The following is a 23,258-nucleotide window of genomic DNA, read 5'->3' on the forward strand; positions in this document are numbered from 1 at the left end:
CAAATGTTTGACATCCAATAACCGATGATTAATTAATCAGCGTGCTCTAATGGTGTTGTTAAACAAAACAAACTTTAAAATTTTGTTAACAATGTGTAAGTACCAGGGTTGTGAAAAGCTGTTCAAGAAATACTATAAATCATAAAATATTAGAGATCTTAAATTTTAGTGAAATCCAAACGTGACATATTAGGCACACAAAAAAAATGTCCTGTCTCAGACCAAAGTTTCAGAATTGATGCGGTGATGCAGCTTTTTTTTTTTTTAAAGCATGGATTGCACAGAAAATGTGGGTATATTTGATACCGAAATAAGGGGCATATTTAAATTGCAATCAGAATGCACGTCCTAGTTCATGCACAGTGACATTTTGGATACTGAAAGAAAAATATGACCTCAAGTTGTAAGACCACCTGAAATAATCCTTTTGATCAATTTTGATGTTATGCAACGTGCAGACAACTTAACACTGGTAAACATTTTTGCAATAATTTACATGCAAACTAACTATTGTTTGCTATTCTTTTTATTTAATCTACAGGGTTCAAGCTAGGCTAGAAAAACTTCTAAGGGGAAAAAAGCCAGAATCATTGTGATTTTTTTTGGATTTTTTTAAAAGAAGGCGACTTAGAACTTCGCCATGGATGAAAAATTATGCGACGGTTAGTATGAAAGGGCGATTATTTATTTCACCCACGCCACCCCCTTGCCTGATCTTTGATCTATAACATGAAATAAATTGTTTTGTGCTCATCTAATCACTGACAAAACGTTTTAATCACGCAAGCATTTTTCGGAACAATCTGTTGTGTGTATCTTTAAATTTTGCGTCATGAAATATTAGCGTCTTGTATGCATGGCCTTGCTAAATTTGCTAAAATATTTTGCTCGCTAACATTTCCTGAAGTACGGGATTGTTTCCCTGTTGGTAATTCTTCGTGAAAGAGGTGGGGGGAGTCTGATGATATAACCACAGCGCCATCAAGGCCGGTTTACTGTAACTTTGGTTTTAAATAATTGTGTAGACAGGTAACCCAGTTGAATTATAGTGTCTCGACTCCACCATAGAGGTTGTGGCAATTGGACACTAAAACCTTGTCAAATAAAAAAGTATAAAAAATCTAACCAATAAACTAAAGAAAGAGTACAGATCAATCTAATTAAAATTAGCTCCACTATTACATGTGGATCTAACGGCAGCCTGTTGGAGCTCATGTCCAGTTGACTTTTCATTCGACAAATCACAACCTTACTTGTAAAATCATGCCAGTGATATGAAAAGAATTTGAAAACATTCGGAATTATGCCAAGGGGATACAAAATGATTCGGGTGAATTATGAAGTATATCGGAAACTAATTGCAATATAAAATTTGTTTAAAGACACAAAAAAAACCTGTGATGGTATAGCCATAAATCTGTTTATACTAGTATACAATCCAGAGTTTATTTCTACACTTTTCCCCCTGTTTTGTTATGTTGAAATAGACCAACAAGTTCACCTATTGCATAAATAGTCTCGCCCGATATTTTTAGAATTTGTATGCACCCGAATAACGCTATAAAAGGCGAAGTGTAATTGGTTGATATTAAAATTGTTATTTATAGATGAAATGTCACCTGGACATGGGGAGTCCACGCAATGCTGTTAGATCTACTGGTAGACCCAGTAGAGCTAATTTTAATCAGATTGAATACAGATGATAAACAAAGTGAATTGTACAGGACCATTTATGAATGTAAATTATGTTTCAGTTTGGTTGGGTTTACTTTTACAAATAGTTAAAAAAAACCTTTTGTTTTGTTTAATGGGATGGAGCATATAAGAGATTATTTGATACTAATGGAAAAATGTAGCAGGTTTCCTCTCTAAGACTCCATGTCACAATTACCAAATGATTGACATCCAATAGCCAATGATTAATAAATCAATGTGCTCTAGTGGTGTCGTTAAACAAAATAAACTTTAAACTCTAACACTCTATCAGTCTATGTCATAATTACCAAAAGTTTGACATCCAATAGCCACCGATTAATAAATCAATGTGCTCTAGTGGTGCTATTAAAGAAAACAAAACTGTTTTCATCATTTAACGGAGGGGTGAGAGAATTTCTCCAGAATTATGATTTAATTTTATTCTTTAGGGATGAAAACAACCTTCCCTGTACCCACCCATTTGTAGATATGCTCCATGGTGATTTGTGTCAAATTGGGGTGTCACGATACACCACGATACTACCGATGTCGATTCCTAGTTTGACTATGTATATATTCCTATTTTAATTTCCTATTGGTTTTCCAACACCAACTGAGATGCACTTCTTGACAAGTTATTTACGTCAAGGACAGACCGAAGTGGAGAGAGAATATTATATTATGTATCCTGATACGTATCGTGGATTATGTGTATCGTGACGTCCCTAGTGTAAAACCATGCAGTAAAAATCAAACAAGACTTGCTTTGAATGCACAATCGTCGTCTGCTTCACATACCTGGACCAGCTCCAGCTGCTTGTATGCCAGTGCACCAACTAAACAATACTGTCATGTTCTGGGTAGATTATCATGGTTCAGTCCCAGGACAGCTCCAGCTGCTTGTAGGCCAGTGCACCAAGTAAACAATACTGTCATGTTCTGGGTAGATTATCATGGTTCAGTCCCAGGACAGCTCCAGCTGCTTGTAGGCCAGTGCACCAAGTAAACAATACTGTCATGTTCTGGGTAGATTATCATGGTTCAGTCCCAGGACAGCTCCAGCTGCTTGTAGGCCAGTGCACCAACTAAACAATACTGTCATGTTCTGGGTAGATTATCATGGTTCAGTCCCAGGACAGCTCCAGCTGCTTGTAGGCCAGTGCACCAACTAAACAATACTGTCATGTTCTGGGTAGATTATCATGGTTCAGTCCCAGGACAGATAGCTTTTAACGTAACTGGGCCCAATTTCACCAAGCATTGTAAACCTAGTTTTGTACATAGACATAAATATAAGACTAAACCACAGTTCTTGTTACTATTATTATAGTACAACAAATATAGTTAGAAATACACATCATTTCATTTTCTTTTGTCCTTAAAATACTTCATTTTCCGTAATGATGTAATTTTATATGTGGTATACATGTAGATGCCACACACTTGTAAATGTATGTCTGGTGTAACTGCTAATTGCAGACGTAAACTTACGATGTTTTGTGAAATTGCCTCCAGGTCACTAGGGTCTCCACAAGTTAATGTTAGGTGCTGTTTATGGAGGGGGAAGGGGGAAGTGTTTTTAACAATTGTATAGAGAAATATATTTAAGCAAATTTCTCCACAACTACCAGACCATTTGCAAATAAATTTGGTGCAAAGCTTCCTTGACCCATGGAGAATTTTTTTTTTTAATTTTATCATCCTGACCTCTCAAGAAAAAACGGTGTTAGGCTCTCGATTAATCTTGTACGTATCTTCTTTGTTTTTGGTATGGTCGACAATTTACTCAGGTGGCCTGTTGAGCCCATTGCCTTTGTTTCATTTTGTTACGTTGATGCAATTTTTATTGGTGCATGATTTTATCCTATGTGTTGCAGTTGTGTACTTTGAAGTGAGTGATATTATAGATTATTTTATCCATATGCTTACTAATGAGAGGATAAGGGATGAATGCAGTAGCTTTAGTATTGTTCAGCTGACATCAGCCATTGGCGTCTTAAATGCTATTAAATATTCAAATCCATGTATATACACAGATGAACACAATTTTGGTCAAACTCACATTTCGTTTGTTTTTGTTTATTTTAATTGTTATTTTTATTGCATTTTTATTGGCTGGATAAACTAGTACAGAATTAATGACGCATAAAAAATGTTAATCTAAATTAAAAAAAAAAAAAAAATTATGACAAGAGATGTACATATATATTATTATATGAGAGCAGTGCCCTATGAAATTTATGAAACATGAATTATTTTATTCCCCGAGTGAGATAATGGGATATAAAACCATTCTTAAATGAGTTCCATAAATTTTGTGTAGCATTTATATAAATGTGGTAATTTATTTGTTACATGTATTAACAAACTGTGTAATCACTTCACGGTCGAATGTTGACAACATTCAATAAGGCCAGTTTCAAAGATGCTGAATAATGTCAATTTCACAAACCATAACTACCGCAAGCTGGCAGCTGCCACACAGACTAGTGATGTCATAAATGTGCCATAACAGTATTCAGTGTATCATTATGATCCATGCCTTAAAGATAGTGTGATAAAATACAATATTTATATTACCATATATGTGGGTTGTAATGAGAAATGTTTAATTTTAGAAGAAGTGACAGAATTGTAATGTAGTATATGTATGGAACAGAGGGGATTCGAACCATGGACCATCAGTATGAATGTCCAGTGTTCTACCAATGGAGTTAATAGGATATTCCCCTATTTCTGGAGTCCATGGTTCGAATATATATATATATATATATATATAATATATATGAAGAGAATACTACGTGAGTGGCTGTTAGATACTATTTATCTCACGAGTTATTTTAAAAGGTATCTTAACGAGCAAATGTGAGTTGGGTACATTTTTAAATGAGTTCCAAGATAAATGGTATCTAACAGACACGAATGTATTATTCTATTTCTTACATATCCTCAAAAACCAAGTTTTAACATCTCTTTTGACTAAAAGATATTTACAACCCTTTGCACTTGTAGCTGACTTATGCGTCACAGTGTAATCCATTTCCATTGTGTTGTTTTTCATTGGATATATGGCATTGGTGACATGGTCATCACCTAGGAGCAGCCAGTCATATGTCTTGAAATTGTATGTGTGTAAACAATGTATGTGTTATAATAATGCATGGTGTTCTCACCATTGGGTGTGTAAGAAATAGTTATTACCAGTGTGTTTTGGTATCGTCAATATGATATATTATGAATTAAAAGTGTACCGGTAATACATTATTTTTATTCCCAATATATGATATTTATGATACCTAAACAAACATGGTCAATAATCTCTTTATCATATAATCTCAAGCTTAATACATATTTTTGTTAACTGCATATGCAACTTTGATTCCAGTCAGCCATTATGCGATATTCAAATGACATAAGAATATGTGACTTGGGGCCTTTCTGAATGGGAATTACGTCAAACTTGAATGATGTCATTTTGGATATCCTTACATAAAAAATAAACTAGTGCTTAACGTTTTTTTGTTTTCTGAATGCTGGGTAGCTTTTAGTGTAAAGTTGCTGTTGAAATGTTTTTGTTTGATGACTATGAATGTATACATCAATTATAGAGTGTCACCGTAGTACCTTTGCTTAAATGTCAATAAATGTAATGCAGTGACCTCTATTAATTTATATCTAATTGGCAAAGTTATCAAATTCTGAAAATATGTGATCTGAAAAATATCACACTTTAATTACACTGCTAGCTATTATATGATGAATATAAATATCTACAACTGTGTTTGTCATATGTTTAACCATATGTCCGACGCCATATAACCATAAATAAAATGTGTTAAGTGCGTCGTTAAATAAAACATTTCCTTTCTTCCTGGTATTCAACTCATTTGTATACTTGTATATAGAAAGCTTTTATGAATAAAAAGTTAAAATTTTAGTCTCTTTTTTTATTCTTACTCAGTAGAACCATTCTCTTGATTGGATTTTTCCCTATCCCAAGCATTACTTCATGACTGACATATATATATATATCAAAGGCTGTGGTATGTGATGTTCTGTCTGTGAGCAAAATCATATAAAAGATCCCTTGCTGCCAATGGAAAAATGAGTTTATAAGTTTCCCTCCCCTCCACTTTGACATTTAAAAAACAACAAAAACATTTTAAATGATTTTTTTTAATGATTTACAATGAATCACTAAAAGACATGAGAAGCACCAGTTTTAAGATTGTATTTTTATTCTCTGTAACTCATCTCTCTATCTCTCCCTCCCATTCTCTGTCTCTCTTTCGCTCTTTGTCTCACTCTCTCTCTCTACGATTGTGTATTAATACATATACAGTGAAACCTCTTCAAACCGGACCCTCTGTAAACAGGAATTCCCTCAAATCTGGACATTTTTCACGGTCCTTTTTTAAAAATCAGTAAAGAACGTAACCTCTCTAAACCGAATACCTCTTAAAACCGGACATTTTATTTGGTCCCTAGGGTGTCCGGTTTAGAGGGGTTTCACTGTATATATATATATGTAGGGGCGGGATGTAGCCCAGTGGTAAATGTGGTCGGTAAGAGATCAATCCCCGTCTGTAGCCCATTGGGTTATTTCTCGCTCCAGCCAATGCACCACGACTGGTATATCAAAGGCTGTGGTATGTGCTATCCTTTCTGTGGGATGGTGCATATAAAAGAGCCCTTGTTACTAATGAAAAATGTAGCAGGTTTCTTCTATAAGACTGTTGCAATTACCGAATGTTTGACATCCAGTAGCTGATGATTCATAAATCAATGTGCTCTAGTGGTGGGGTCTGGAGAGAATTAAAATTTAAATAATGTTTTTCAATCATGACTTACATTTGTATAATTGGAAATAGTTTGGTCTAATTTTTGCCGTATTGGTGATCCATTATGATATATGGATAGATTTTCAAGGAATTTTAAAATAGATTTGCAGTGTTTCCCAAGGCAGGGCAGATTATGCTTTAGGTAAGGGGGTCCATGCAACTCTGAAACCCCCCATAATCCGCCCCTGCAAGGACTAGACACCAGTCTGCCAGGAGAGGCAAGTGATCAATCACTCCAATGGAAAGTTTTAGGAGTGACAAACTGATCACCATCCTGCAATAAGATCTTAATACATTTTATTTAAAAGTCATGGGCAGGATTTATAAAGTCTGGTGAGATTTAAAAAGTCATGGGTAGGATTTATAAAGTCATGAGTAGGATTTAAAAAGTCATGGGCAGGAATTAAAAAGTCATGGGTAGGATTTAAAAATTCATGGTCGGGATTTAAAATGTCTGGTGGGATTTAAAATTCATAGGTGGGATTTAAAAAGTCATGGGCGGGATGTAAAAAGTCATGGGCGGGATTTAAAACGTCAGGTGGGATTTAAAAAGTCATGGGCGGGATGTAAAAAGTCATGGTCGCGATTTAGCTCAAGTCGGTTGAGTGCTCGCTTGAGATGCTTGCATTGCAGGATCGAACCACCTCGATGGATTCATTCAAATGATGGGTTTTTTCTCGTTCCAACCAGTGCACCACAACTGGTCAAAAGTCATGGAATGTGCTTTCCTGTACATGGGAAAGTCGTATAAAAGATCCCTTTGCTGCATTAAGACAAATGTAACAGGTTTCCTCTGATGACTACGAGTCAGAAATGCCAAATGTTTGACCGATTATTAATTAAACAATGTGCTCAAGTGGTGTCATTAAAAAAAAAAAAAAAGGAAAAAGTCATGCGATTGCTCACTTGGCACTATTTCAAGAAAACCATATTCAGTTTGTCTTGATTTTATGTATAACAAAGACTATACCTGTAATCTACCTCTGCATGACGTAGCCCAGTGGTAAAGCACTTGCTTGATGCGCGGTCGGTCTTGGATCGATCCCCATCCATATCCTCAGTAGGCTACTTCTCGCTCTAGCCAGTGCACTAGGACTGCTATATGAAAGGCCGTGGTATGTGCTATCTTGTTTGTGGGATAGTGCATATAAAAGATCCCTTGCTACTAATGGAAAAATGTACTGGCTTTCCTTTCTAAGACTATACGTAAAAATTACCAAATGTTTGACATCCAACAACCGATGATTAATAAATCAATGTGATGTAGTGGTGTCGTTAAATAAAACAAACTTCTTTTTTTAACTATAACTTTCAGGGCTAGTTCATGCACTTGTGCCCACTTCAAATTTTAAAAACAATTGGCAAATTTATTTTAATTTGGCGAATACATTTTATGTAATAAGTGATATTTTATTACCCCAGTGGTCACTCATAACAGGGAAAATATTTTCCATATTTTCTCAGTGAGAAATATTCTGCATTGGTTTAACGAACAATATTATTGTACAATTTGACGCTTACAAACCAATGACTTTGTCGGTACTAAATATGACGTCATTACGATTTAACAAACTCAAAATGACGTCATGTAGTTTAAAGAGTTTGCCTTTACGGGTCTCTGTTTTTGGTGTTAAATTAATGACAAAATGTCATTTTAATGCAATTCATTATAGATATTGAAGCAGAATAAAGAGAACTTGTGTGTTTTTTAAATTATCTATGAACGTGATTAAATTACAACGTTATAGTAATTCTCAGAACAGTGCGTCTTTAGTAGTTTACATCATTTCTATACAGGTTGGCCTTCGTGCATGTGCGTGGAAAATAAAGGTTTTTAGAAGAAAAAAATAGCGGAGGTAATAAATAGAATAACAAACTCGGTTCCAGTTATTATCAAAGCTAAAGCTAAAGCTCGTGACAAGTGAAAATTATTTCACTCGGGACATAAATTTGATAATAACTGGTAAGTCGTGTATTATCGTCTATGTATTACGAAATAACTGGGTGTTTGTATTTATTGACTTAGCCCTGAATTGTCCTAACTTCCACTTTCCATTAACACGGTTCTGTGCCTAACTTCCACTTTCCATTAACACGGTTCTGTGCCTAACTTCCACTTTCCATTAACACGGTTCTGTGCACAGAAATGTGCTACCGTGCATTTCCACAAGCCAATTTCTATTTGACATTGAAGTGACCGTTTAAGCCACTAGTAAGTATTTTCCATTATTACATCATACACTAAAAATGTTTCATCAATCAATCTTTATTTCAGTGCACTGAATGCCTACAAATGGATTTGCGTTAATGGAAAGTGGAGCCTAAAGGCTAGACATATTGGACCAAATTTACGACAAAACCGATTTTATCTTAAGCGCAGGTGTTTAAGCATTGTAAATATATGTACATGTAGTGACATGTGTTTAAGTAAAAAACAGGCTTCGTAAATTCGACCCATATGATTCACACACTTACCACTCGAGTTTATAAACAAATATTCACCGTTACTCACTGACAAGCAATCCCATGTGTTCACTAGAGCTGTGCGGTATTGAAATTTCAGGTTCGTATCAGTATCGGTATTTTGGAGGTGATTTACCTCGGTATTGGTACAGTATTCGGTATAGATACAATACCAAACGGTATTTTTAATATACTCTGCTTTAAATGCATGCTCAAGTTAGACTTATCCACTAAATAAAATTAAATTCCATACACAAGGCCCTCATATCTCTGTCTGTGTGTGTGTGTGTGTGTGTGTGTGTGTGTGTGTGTGTGTGTGTGTGTGTGTGTGTGTGTGTCTCTCTGTCTCTCTCTCTCTCAACTTTTTGCGTTTGTCAGATATATTGTTAGTGCTTTACTAAATGGCGAATAACATTTTTCAATACCAAAATTTTGGTAACTTGAGATTTACTCAGAATGGTAGATCAGTACTGACATGATACCGATACTGAACAGTATATATATATATATATATATATACGGTATACCGCCCAGCTCTAGTGTTCACTCAATCATTTTGTGTTTTCACACACAAACATGACATCCAGCTTTTTTGTGTAAATTGTAAAAAAAAAAAAAAAAACAAAACAAATGTTTTATTTAACGATGCACTAAACTAATTTTTTATTTACGGTTATATGGCATTAGACGTATGGTTAAGGACCACACAGATATTGAGAGAGGAAACCCACTGTCGCCACTTCATGAGCTACTCTTTTTCGATTAGCAGCAAGGGATCTTTTATATACACCACCCCACAGACAGGGTAGTACATACCATGGCCTTTGATAAACGAGTCGTGGTGCACTGGCTGGAACGAGAAATAGCCCAATGGGCCCACCGACGGGGATCGATCCCAAACCAACTGCACATCGAGCGAGCACTGTACCACTGGGCTACATCCCCCCCCACCCCCTTGTAAAAGAAGTCATAATCAGACTACATGTAAGCCTTTAATTGGGATGAAAAATAACAGAAATGTATTTACATCTGTGCACTAAATTAAAAAAACGTAAATATAAATTTCAAGCACTTGAAAAAGACAAAAATTCAAGTACTTTTAAACGATAAAATCCATATTTACAAAACTTAAGCACCATTTTAAATCAGTGTTTATGCCAGAAATGTTTTTTTTTTGGGTATGGCACTATGGAACTGAATGCAACCATAGTCAAAAGGGGGTATGGGGGGGGGAAGACCTCCCCCAGAAAGAAAAAGGGTTAAGTTTAGGGTTAGGGTTAAGAAAACCTGCAAAATATTTGGGTATGGCGCCATACCCATTTTTACCCTCTGGCAGAAACCCTGATTTTGTAATTCAGGAACATTTCAAGATGCATGCAAATATTTGGCAGACAAACATACACGTAGTTCTAGTGAATGGCAAAACAAAGAGAGACCTAATTAATATGCAGCAGGATTCGAAATAGCGGCCACGTGTGAAAAGCAGTTTATTTTTCAGACGTAGCTGGTGAAATAGAAATTCACCGGTTCGAAATAGCGACCACGTGTGAAAAGCAGTCCATTTTTTAGACGTAGCTGGTGAAATAGAAAGTCACCTACTAAGTCTACCCCAGTATCACAGACCATTTTTCAAGAGACAGTTAATAGTTTGTTTTGTTTAACAGCACCACTAGAGCACATTGATTTATTAATCATCAGCTACTGGATGTCAAACATTTGGTAATTTTGACATAGTCTTAAAAAGGTAACACACTACATTTTTCCATTAGTAGCAAGGGGTCTTTTATATGCACCATCCTACAAACAGGATAGCACATACCTTTGATATACCAGTTGTGGTGCACTGGCTAGAGCGAGAAATGCCTAATGGGGATATGGACAGGGATAATTTTGACATATAGTCTTAGAAAGCAAACCTGCCACATTTTTCCATTAGGTTAGGTCATAGGGTTTTATGTACACATTCAGAACAAGCTGTTGTAGTGCATGCCTGTCATAGGCACAGGTGCCAGCCTCAGACAGCTCCTCTATTCAGAACAGGAAAAGGGTTGGGGAGGGTGGGAGAGATTTTTCCATTAGTAGCAAGGGATCTTTTATATGTCCCAATAATACAGACAGAAAGTGCATACCACGGCGTTTGATATACCAGACATGGTGTTAAGAGACAGATAATGTCATGTTATTTAGCTTGTGAATCTGTTCTATTTTAGGGTGAAATGTAGCCCAGTGATAAAACACTCGCTTGATTGACGGTCAGTTTGGGATCAATCCCCATTGGGTTATTTCTCATTCCAGCTAGTGCACCACAAATGGTATATCAAAGGCAGTGGTATGTGCTGTCCCATCTGTGTGTCCCATATAAAAGATCCCATGCTACTAATACTAGTAATAGAAAAATGTAGGGGTTTCCTCTCTACGACTGTGAAAATTACCAATGTTTGACATTTTGACCTGATGATCAATAAATCAATGTGCTCTAGTGGTGTCATTAAACAAAACAAACTGTTCTATTTTAATTCCATAATGATCTAAAAATATATCTTGGAGAACCTCAACAGGGCTCTCACTGTAAAAAAAAATTGGTTTAGCCAATTATGAAATATGTAGAGAATTTCTTTGAAAATTATTACAATGTCGTCAATCTAAGAAATATTTTATTAGCCAAAGACTAAAAGTTGTAGCCACTTTGTATAAAAAATTAGCAATTGGCTAATTTAGCAATGCACAGAGTGAGCCCTGACTCATTTTCTGTACACTAAACTAAAAATTCCACTCATTCCATGTGGTCTTATTTCCAGCAGCCATAGTTTTTCATACAGCAGGCCACATTTTTTTTGACCTGCTATTTAAAATATTTAAAACAGCAGGCCATATTTTTTAGGAACTGCTATTTAAAATATTTAAAACAGCAGGCCATTTTTTTTTTTACCTGCTAATTAAAATACCGGTATTTAAAACGGCTCGCCATATTTTTTTGGAACTGCTATTTAAAATATTTAAAACAGCAAGCCATATTTGTTTTGACCTGCAATTTAAAATATTTTGTAAAAACCAGGCCATATTTTATTTCCTATTTCGAGCCCTGTGCAGACAATTGGAATTCACAACAAAACAAAAATCTTAACAGTAAAATGAACAACAGAATGACATGTCAACATCTTCACAAAGTTCACGAATACTTTTATAGCTGACTAAACATCATGATTTACAGTGCGGATTGTTCTTACACCAAGCCCTACAATAACGGCTATGAAACCTCTTTTTCAGTTTTTATAACTTTAGCTAAATCCGTTTTCTCCCTTTCTTTATGTTTGTCCTTCGCGGTTTTCTCCTTGGCAACCTTTCCGCCAGCTCGTGGGACTGGCTGTATGTGAAACATTTCGTCAAACGCCGGCACAGGCTGCACCTGAGAGCCCATTGATGTCCACACGTAACACAGGCTGTGGTCGGATGTCACGGTGTGATATGGAGCGTGGTAGGCTCGGAAATAATCCGATGGAGCGTGACATACGAACTCCATGAAGTCCAGTTTGCGCGGAAGATCTTCTTCAGGACCTAAAAATAAACCAGGAAACAAATGTCTGTGACGTTGAAACGGGGAAATTTCTGCTTAAAAACAGACCAGGGCTCATCGCCATTCGACCTGAGCAAGATAAAGCCCATATCTTAAGACAGTAACCAGTTATTCCCTATCTATCTATGAACTGTGAAGTGCAAGTTCAGTACTTATAGGATTATTAACCTTCAGACTATTGGATTAACTTTTGACGAAAACCACGTTGAGTGGGTACAAGTTTATAACTTTTACTCACATATATGCACCTAATTTTCTTAAATAAATACATAAAATAAAGTTCATGTTGAATTAGTAAGTATCATTTTCGTGTTGTTTTTTTTAATGATATTTTAGATCAGTCTTTTTCTTCTTCTTTTCATTCGATTGTTGACTACACATCGAGGCCAGCAGTGAAAGAAAGAAAAGAAATGTTTTATTTAACGACGCACTCAACACATTTTATTTACGGTTATATGACGTCAAACATATGGTTAAGGACCACACAGTAAAGTTTGTTTTATTTAACGACGCCGCTAGAGCACATTGATTTTTTTATCTTATCATCGGCTATTGGACGTCAAACATATGGTCATTCTGACACTGTTTTTAGAGGAAACCCGCTGTCGCCACATAGGCTACTCTTTTTACGACAGGCAGCAAGGGATCTTTTATTTGCGCTTCCCACAGGCAGGATAGCACAAACCATGGCCTTTGTTGAATCAGTTATGGATCACTGGTCGGTGCAAGTGGTTTACACCTACCCATTGAGCCTTGCGGAGCACTCACTCAGGGTTTGGAGTCGGTATCTCGATTAAAAATCCCATGCCTCGACTGGGATCCGAACCCAGTACCTACCAGCCTGTAGACCGATGGCCTGCCACGACGCCACCGAGGCCGGTCAAGGACCACACAGATAATGAGAGAGAAAACCTGCTGTCACCACGTCATGGGCCACTCTTTTCAATTAGCAGCAAGGGATCTTTTATATGCACCATCCCACAGACAGGACAGCATATACCACAGCCTTTGATATACCAGTTGTGGTGCACTGGCTGGAACGAGAAATAGCCCAATGGGCCCACCGATGGGGATCGATCCCAGACCAACCGCGCATTGAGCGAGCGATGTACCACTGGGCTACGTCCCGCCCCAGGCCAGCAGTGACTATGAACGATACATTTCTTTTAGATCAGTTAATGGTGATTAAAATTAGACAAAGAATCGACAGACATTTGTGGCTAGATGTCCAGTATTTATGTCCATTATTCTGAATATCCGTGTTTTTCTAACCAGAATTGTTTTTAAAAATGAACTGCAATTCATATCCCAATATTTGGTGATTTTCGTTGTTGATAAAACAATCAAATTTGTTATTAAATTAGCTGTCACAATCAGCTATCGATTCCTGAAAATGACCATGAAGTGCCACCATAGTTATCAAGCAAAAGTACTTGCCGAAAACCACTTTTTCAACTCAAAATGCCCAGGTATTTTCCATTGAAAAACTAAAAATGCCATACTGTCAAATAATATACTTCCTGTGAATGGTCACCGTTTTCTGTGAGTGCCATGGGTAAAATGGTGGGAAATATCTCGCCTGCAGTAGTCAGAAGGTTAAACAAGCTTACATTTTGTATCATATTATATCATGAGTGAAATAATTTTCAATTGTCAAGAGGGACATAAACATGATATGAAATGGTAGCGAGTTTAATATCCTATTTATTACCCATAATAGTTTTTAATTTATATCACTGATCTCATTTTGTTGACATTCTGATAAGACTGTAGTGCACCAATCGATGACATCAACGTTTAATATCCTATTTATTACCCATAATAGTTTTTAATTTATATCACTGATCTCATTTTGTTGACATTCTGATAAGACTGTAGTGCACCAATCGATGACATCAAGTTTAACTTCCCACCAGACGTTCTAGTGGATATAACACTTTAATATTTACCAAGATATTTTTAACCGTGTGGGTAATAAATAGAGATTATTGCACAAGCTTGTGTGCTGTACTGATTTCAAGAAACAAGTGTCGGGATTTTTGTATGGCCCGAGCAAGAGCTAGGGTAATACATGAATCCTGACACAAGTTCCATAATATTGGTACGAATCACATGCGAGTGTAATAATTCTTTATTTTCAATATATTTTTTTTGTTTGTTTAATGAAGTTTCAACCACAACTAGAAGGAGACGATGAAATGATGTCATATTTCACATGCACAGTCTGAACATGGACTGGGGAAGTAACGTCATATTTGAACATCACTTTCCAAAATTTACGTCATTACACATTATTATATGTGTGCTTCATATGTTTTTTATTAACTTGGTTATGTTGACCTAATATCTCCCTCACTGGAGAACTTTCCTCCTGAAACGACCTACCTAATATATAAGTGGATGGATCAAATCTGTGCCGTGGACTGCCTTGAGTGGGTAGAAGCCACGTTATCACTGCGCTCTTCTCGCTGTACTGATCCTGCATAAAGCCGCGGAGTTGTGCGTAGTACACCGAGCCATCGTGATCTACGAGAGATACCACATCCCCTACCTGGTAGTACATGCCCTGGAAACAACACAACAAGAGCATCATTGGGTCATGGGTCAGGGCTTTTGATTGCACCAAAGTTCACACACGAAAATTATGCCCAAAATAAAAAAGCCCAAAGTAAGTAGAAACATGTTGACCTTAAAAAACATTTGACCTCAAAACCACTGAAATGTTGGCAAGACTTCCGAACGTTCCAGCATTCAGTTCATTCAAGCTTAGGTTTAGTGATATTATTAGCATGCATACATGCTGGAATGTTCGGAAGTCTTTCCGAAATGATAAACTGTTATTAGATTAAAATAACTTTAAATGCATTTCTGAATATCTACAACTCTTTGTTACTTATTATTAACATTGTAAACTCAGGCCTGTAGGAACCACGAGGGGTGAGCAGGGGGCTGTCTCCGACTTGATGACGAAAATGAAAAATGTTTGTGTGCTACTCTGTATAAAGATAAACAATGTGACTTGTAGGCCCAGCCCCCACAAGACTAGTAGAGACTGTGGGCCCCATAGTAGAGATTGTGTCCCCCCACTCCACTCCAGATATCGTCCTACAAGCTTTTTTTGACTGCATTCAAAAGATTTGTGTGCTCTAAATTAAGAAAAAATCTGTTTTGTCCAAATTACAATGCAGATCTATATAAAACTACACTGTCATTTGCATTTATTCCCAATTTTTAGAGAAGAAAAAAATCCATATTCACTTTAAGTCACCAGATGACGACCTTAGTGAACATCATTTATAAACAAAGATTGTTTAAAATTAAACTTGTACCATACTGTATTAACTGGTCAGCTGGTTCAAATGAGCAATGCTTGAAGAACTTGATTAAATTGAGCATTATTAATTTATGGGACGCAGTACTTATTATACTTGTGTTTACATGTAGATTCTGTGACACCCTGAGGCCATGTTTACTACCAAAATACTTACATCATGAAAGATACTTTCTCCTGTAACTATGGTGGAAACAGCAATAGGAGCCTTCACAGGTTGCTAAATCAAAATCCAAAATAAAAATCAAGCTATTAGTATATTACAAGCCATAAATATAATATATTATATACCAACATTGTTGATACATTTTCTTATAAATACACATATATAACATGTTAATGTTCAACCGGGGAATAAGATTACTATGCATGTATGTATATTTCCCTTTGGTTGGTAAATTTACTTCTTTTTTTTAAAAGAAGAAAAAAGTTTGTTTTTGTTTAACGACACCACGACTAGAGCACATTGATTAATTAATTTTTTCTCTAGCTTGTTTTAGCATGGTGCGGCACCATGCCTCGATAGTCTAGTGCCATCGGGATGCAGTCGATTCGTCCACTGGACAATTCGTCCACGGACGATTCGTCCACTGAAAATTTGTCCACTGAGGAACTCGAGACGATTCGTTCACTACACAAAATCAGTTCCGGACGATTCGTCCACTGGGTTTTTATTTCCCTAGTACATTTCGTCCACGGCCTAAATAATGTGTACTACATGTACATGGGGGCTAAATAAATTATTAGATATATTTTACCCCGTATGTTTTTTGCTGTGTCATAAATTTACAAAGGTGAAAATAAATGATATTGCATTAGATTACGCTTGGTAGATGTTTTTGTAACAATGCTCTGCAGACATAATTCTTTGGTGTTTCTATTTATTCGGTTTTTGTTTGTTTCTATAATGTACGCCTTTCACGCTACATGTCGTAGGATGTTATTAGTACAATATACCCAGTAAAGATAATCTTTAGCCCTTCTCTTTCAACTTGTTTGGTTTCTGTTTGCTTTACCAATTAAGTGTACAGGTGTACTCTATTGTGATATCGTGAAGTAATTAGCAATACAGGATCATTACTGCTTAAGCTTGTTTCACCAAGTTGGATCCAGTAGCATCTAAAACAACACGCCTTATTTCAAAGCTGCACCGCTAACTATCTGTATGGACGGAATGAATGAATGAATGAATGAATGTTTAACGACACCCCAGCACGAAAAATACATCGGCTATTTGGTGTCAAACTATGGTAATGCAAACAAATAAGGTGATGACCAACATCAATATAAAAATTCAAGATTTAAATAAAAACACTGTAAAGAATTGTGCAAAAATAAAATATCACAGATAGATACTGACTTACTAAAAATTTCAATTTGTGCTGTATTGGCCATTCTCAAAGAGAATGTTACACCCCTGCACCACGGTGAGGTTACAGCACGCTCAGGGGTGTATGGACGGATGCAACGGCTGAAGCATAGGACCCAGCAGGGAGAATTCTTTGCCATTTGGAGACCAATGATGAAATTACTGCCAAAGAATTGATTCGTGCTGTTACGAGATTATCCATTCATTAGTCGGCTGACTGTTGGACGTTTCTCTTCCAGTGATATTTGAATGGATAATCTCCTACAGTGATTTGTGCAGTTAACAACGACGAAATGCCATTCATCGATTCTTCACTGATTTAAATGACCAAAAACATTCACTTGTGCATTTCTACTACTGTCAAATATGTTAACTTTTGAATGACATTTGTTGTTTTGTTGAATTGTTTTTTAATGTACATTTAATTAAATTGGAATAGAAGACAACAAGTTTTCATTTTATTTCGAGGTTATTAGGCATATGGGGATAATGTGACGAGGGAGGGTACAGTGGATAGAATTTACGCCATTGAAGGAGAACATGATGGGAGGGGGGCGGGGGGTAATAAAGTCTTCCGACACGGAGGCTTGCATTACCTATTTACCACATCGTGTACGAGCGAGTGGACGAATCATCCGCATGATAATGAATACAAACAGTTAATAAAAACTGGATAGTAATGTTGAATTCTAACTCTATTTTACTTTTTTGGTTATAGTATACCACAAAATAATGTTAAGAAACGATTACAATGTCAAAGAAATAACTATTAATATGTTTGAAAAAAAATGCAGTCGAGTGGACGAATCGTCCGGTGGATGAATTGTCTGGAAAGCGTGCCATCTTGCCTTAATCAGTGCCATGCTGCCCTGAGATTAAACAAGCCCTTTTCACTAATTAATTCTAAAATTGCCTTTATAAAACAACCAAAAAGGTATTATTATTTATAAAGTATGCCTTTTATACATTTTGCCATTCATTTATTAGAGCAAGCACATAAATTACATTAAATTTTTATTTCAATTAATTTTTGTGTATTTTTAATGAAAAACAAGTGCCCCGAAAATGCCCTAATAGTGTTTGGTCTACCATGCCGTGCCAAATTTCTAGGGAAATCACTATACTGGGTGTCAACCATTTGGCAATTCTGAATTGTAGTCAGACATTTTTCTGTTAGCAGCAAGGGATCTGTTATAGGCACATTCCCACAGACAGGAAAGCAAATACCACCACAACCGTTGACCATTTGTGGTGCACTGGTTGGAACGAGAGTAAAAAAAAAAATCAGTTGAATGGATCCACTGAGGTGGTTCGATCCTGCGACACAAGGACCTTTCCAGAGTCAAATCACTACTTAATTATTTTTTTTTAAATTATTATTGTATATATATAATTAATAATAATAAACAAATAATTAGCCTAATTTAATGCTAAAAAAATCACTGTTGTAAATTAATAAAATTAAAATTAAACCAAACAATAATAATATCGGACATACACTTTTCTTAAAAATTATTCTTCTGCTTTTCCCTTTGGTAGCTAAAGTTTTCGTTGCTGCCTGAAAGCGACTTTTTCTTGGACGAATACGGGAACTTTTTCTCAAAATGGGACCAGCCATGTTTGATCCTCCATTTCCATTGTTACCATTTGCAGACTTGGCACCCTGGAGGTTTACGCCGTCTCCTTCTGCCCCATTCCCATCTTTCGCGCCGTTTCCATTGGTTTTACCTTTCACAACGCACGAGTTACACAAAACAGTTTCTTTTTCCCCTTTTCTCCATATTGCCGATGTTGTTGTTTTGCAAGAAGCACAGATGGGTTTATATCCCAAAGGCATTTTGTTTACGTAATTAACCGTTTAAGGGAATGAAATAACATTTAGTAAAAGAACAATCACAAAAAAGCTAACATTTTGCCTAACGGAAGTGACACTAAAGCTGCCTTTCTTTGGAGAGTTATGCAGGGAGATAATCAGGAAATTTAAATAATACTACTGCAGTAGTTATTCGTATTAAAGTAGCATCACCATGTTGTAAAGATAAGTAATGTTTTATTTAACGACGCACTCAACACATTGTATTTACGGTTATATGGCGTCAGACAAATAGTTAAGGACCACACAGATATTGAGAGAGGAAACCCCCTGTCACCACTTCATGAACTACTCTTTTCGATTAGCAGCAAGGGATCTTTTATTAGCACCATCCCATGGACAGGGTAGTACATATCACGGCCTTTGATATATCAGCCGTGGTGCACTGGGAGATGAAATGTATAGTGTTATATTTTCTTTACATCTTTATTTTTGCTACCAAAAAACAATAAATTCAAGTTCTATTTACATTAATCCATTGCCGAATGTATCTTTTTAAAAATCTAATGTCGTTAATTACCGTAGGTTTTGATTCGGTCCGGCAGGAATTTCAACCCCTGATAGTTGTCCTGAATGCGACCCTGTAAGCAGAGTACAATTTCGACGTTTATGGCCCGGGAAGTAGATAAACTTGTATAAATGGTCCTAAAATGAATTCTACGTAGTGGGACAACTAGGTATTTACCAATTACGAATATCTACTTCCCGGCCCCATTACACGTTTGTTGGTGTGTGCAGTTAAAGGGTAGGCCTAACGACGTGTTGATACTGTATCACAATACAAATATTAATACTACGAATTCAAATGGCTGGTTACATCGTGAGTATTAATAAAAAAATATATATATATATAATATAAAATAAAATAATTAGGCTAATCCAAGAGCTAAGACCCCAAATTTGACCAATTGGTACCATCCAAGGGAACCAAACGTAACTGCTTTTACAATAGATGTATATATCTAGATTTCAAAATAATATTAATCATACAAACTGAAATGCACTTGTCAACATTTAGCAGGAATTCATTTTGAACCATTCCCAGCTTATTGAGGCATTAATCCAAGACGGCCGCCACTGTAGAAGCTAGAACAAGGAAGTCGCAATTTACCGCATTTTACATCAACCAGGATGAGATTTTTGTGTTAGTGGTTTAAGTTTATGGGTCATAGAATTCATTTATAACGACCTCTTTGCTAACTGAGATATTGTGTCATCTTTTAGATCCAAGGTGACAATACAAATAGCCGCCAAGAGTACGAAATGCCAATTTCTTACATTCGATATATCCCCCCCCCCCCCACACAATTATTTTTACTTCAAATACAAGGCTTTTTATGGCAAGAAAAATGCATGAACCCAAAATGGCTGCAAAAACAAAGAAATGACAACTTTATATGTTTAACATCACCAAAAACAATCATTTTGAAACCAACTGCTAAGTTTTAACTTTAAACCAATACTTTTTCTAAAACAAACCGTCTACTTATAGAATTGCTAGTTATAGGCCAATAGTTCACAATGCCAACCTTGCTTTAATAAATAAACATAAGCGCGCAAATTACAAGTGACTGATGTTTCTATTTTTATCATTTCCATATTTCCATTTTCTATCTCTATGTAATTTATATATACTATATCATTGCATTTTTCGACAAAGATATTTTATGTCACAAACTGTGAAATAGTGCGACGACAAAAGTTCTCACCATAACAATGATAACGTGGCAATTACAAATATACTAGTATACCATATATTCATAGCATTCCAATAACGACAAAAAGATTGCTGATACTGCATCACAGTACTTTAATTTAAAAGTACACCACCCAAATGATCAGTGAACCAATGATAAATGACCCAACACAGTAGATTTTTCATGATATGCATGTCATGTGTTCAGCCTCTTCATTTTCATCCTCCACGTAACATTGAGTAATATTGCTTCTTTATACAGCGGTTGTTCGAACATTTTTCCCATGACAGATATAGAACATTATATGGTAAATAAGCTCATAGTCTGTTTATTAATTGAAATATGAAATCTTCGGTACAAAGAGTATTGCATTTTAAAAGTGATTCAAACTATTTTTACTGTGTATATCTAGGTTTATTTATTTATTTATTTTTAATCTTAAGTAAGTATAGTTTAAATTGTAACAATGCACGACTTGTTCACAGAGCCGGTTTATCCTAGTAGCACATGTAGCACGTGCTACGGATTCCGCGCTTCAAGGGACCCCGCAGTGATGTGCACATTTATTTTCCCCAGGTCATATATTGCAAAATATATATCCTGAGAAAGGTACCCCGCTGTTATTTGTACTACATGCCCGCGGATCCTTAAACCGGCTCTGCCTATTAAGGAGGGCGATCGATCCCGGTTGATTTTGCGTCTGATGTTAAAGTTACATTCTCTGGTTACCATAGTATAACATCATGTACAAATATGAAATACAAGCTCAAATGCACTTTTAAAAAACTCGTGTGTGTTCGCTATGAACGGAGTTCGTCAAAAGTATACGCTCGATTCGTCGCCTGTGCCGACACAGCCCAGCAAAGCACAAACGGCAGTCTGTTGTCAGTTTCAGTTAACACGTGCGTTTGCCGATTTCAAATTGTAGGGTTCGTCTCAAAAAATTAAAAGAGAAATATTGCGCTGTACGAAGAACGTTCGGTTGAGAATACGGTACTAAAGTCTTTCGTTAAAACCGGTTTGATCTTGACAACGTATTATCGACAATCGTACCTTTCTACTAATTAATATTTTATAAAGTGTTAGTAGAACTTTAAACGTTTATTTTGTATACTAGTAACACATTAATCATGTATATATTTAAAAAAATATATATACTAAAGTAGACAATGAACATTTTCACTTCTTAATCTTACGTGTTAAAATCAACAAATTCAAATAAATATTCTTTCGTTTGGAAAGGGTAAAGTTAGGGTGTGTGTGTGTTTAACGACATCAAAGTTAGAGCATATTGATTTAATAATCATCCGACGCCATACAATCGTAAATAAAATGTGTTGAGTGCGTCGTTAAATAAAACATATCCTATCCTTAATTCCTTCCATCTGCTGTTGGATGTCTAACATTTGGTAATTTGACATATAATCTTAGAGAGGAATCGGGTGCATGTGCAGGGGGAGGGTATTGGAGGTCGAAGCTTAAAAAAAATTGAAATGTATTTTTGAGGGGAGCATGGCCCCTTATAAACTCGCTTAACACAGTCTATAACCCCAACCCCGCTGAAATCCCTGCACACGCGCCTTGGAAACCCGCTCCCTTTTTTTTTTTTTTTTTTTTTAGCAAGGGGTCGTTTATATGTACCATCCCACAGACAGGATATCACATACTATGGTATTTTATATACCCGCCGATGGGGATCGATCCTAGACTGACCGCGCATTTAAAAAAACCACATTTTTAAGTCTAAGTAATGAATAAAAATAACATATAGTCTTGAAAAATGTTACGTAAATCGAACACAGTACCCTCTTCCTCTACTCCTAGAGCGTTTCGTAATTAGTAACACCCCCTTACATGTAACGCGTATGCCAACAGCTGGTCACTGTCAAAATTTCAAGGCAAACCCCCCACTCACCGACCCCTGGAAAGGCGTTGTACCATACCTCTATGGATATAAATATGTTTTGGAGATATGAGACGACCCCTCAATCAAGACAGTTAAATTTGTTCAAAAAATGCGAAATCTCACGTGATCTCTTGTTGGGGAATTCTTTACTTGTGATAAGCCAATGATAACCGAGATCGGTACGAGCCCGTCAAAAGTGTCCCACTTTCAAAATACTGGCTTTGTTTTTGACCTGGATAAGCTAGCGTAGTGAAACCAATGCGGAGTGCGGCGTCATATATGCACCAAACGTAATTGGATTTTCTGTTCTATATGCTTAAATAATAAAAATATTCCGGATACTGCCGCTTTAAATAAATGTCAATCTGATTAAAATTAGCTCTACTGGTCTACCAGTAGATCTAACAGCATTGCGTGGAATCCCACGTCCAGGTGACATTTCATCTATAAATAATAATTTAAATATCGACCAATTACTCTTCGCCCTTAAAGGCTTTATAGCGTTATTC

General features: G+C 36.2%; 1 protein-coding gene across 1 annotated transcript; it reads right to left on the minus strand.

Moving 5' to 3' along the window:
* Positions 1 to 12,164: 12,164 nt before the first annotated feature.
* Positions 12,165 to 19,204, minus strand: LOC121385292 (GATA zinc finger domain-containing protein 1-like). The gene is made up of 4 exons (XM_041515912.1): positions 18,772 to 19,204; positions 16,062 to 16,124; positions 14,959 to 15,139; positions 12,165 to 12,554 (listed from the first exon to the last, which is right to left on the minus strand). The coding sequence occupies exons 1-4, from the start codon at positions 19,108 to 19,110 to the stop codon at positions 12,247 to 12,249; spliced, it is 891 nt and encodes a 296-aa protein (XP_041371846.1). The 5' UTR covers positions 19,111 to 19,204; the 3' UTR covers positions 12,165 to 12,246.
* Between the last annotated feature and the right edge of the window lie 4,054 nt (positions 19,205 to 23,258).

This window comes from Gigantopelta aegis, chromosome 11 (genome assembly GCF_016097555.1).
Source record: "Gigantopelta aegis isolate Gae_Host chromosome 11, Gae_host_genome, whole genome shotgun sequence".
Lineage (NCBI taxonomy): Eukaryota > Metazoa > Mollusca > Gastropoda > Neomphalida > Peltospiridae > Gigantopelta > Gigantopelta aegis.

Excerpts from the sequence above, each read along its gene's own strand:
- LOC121385292 (XM_041515912.1), bottom strand. The coding sequence starts at position 19,110 with ATGCCTTTGGGATATAAACCCATCTGTGCTTCTTGCAAAACAACAACA. Across the intron at positions 16,125-18,771 it reads GAATAATTTTTAAGAAAAGT|CAACCTGTGAAGGCTCCTAT; the intron begins GTATGTCCGATA and ends ATTTTGATTTAG. Across the intron at positions 12,555-14,958 it reads TCCATCCACTTATATATTAG|GTCCTGAAGAAGATCTTCCG; the intron begins GTAGGTCGTTTC and ends GTTTATTTTTAG.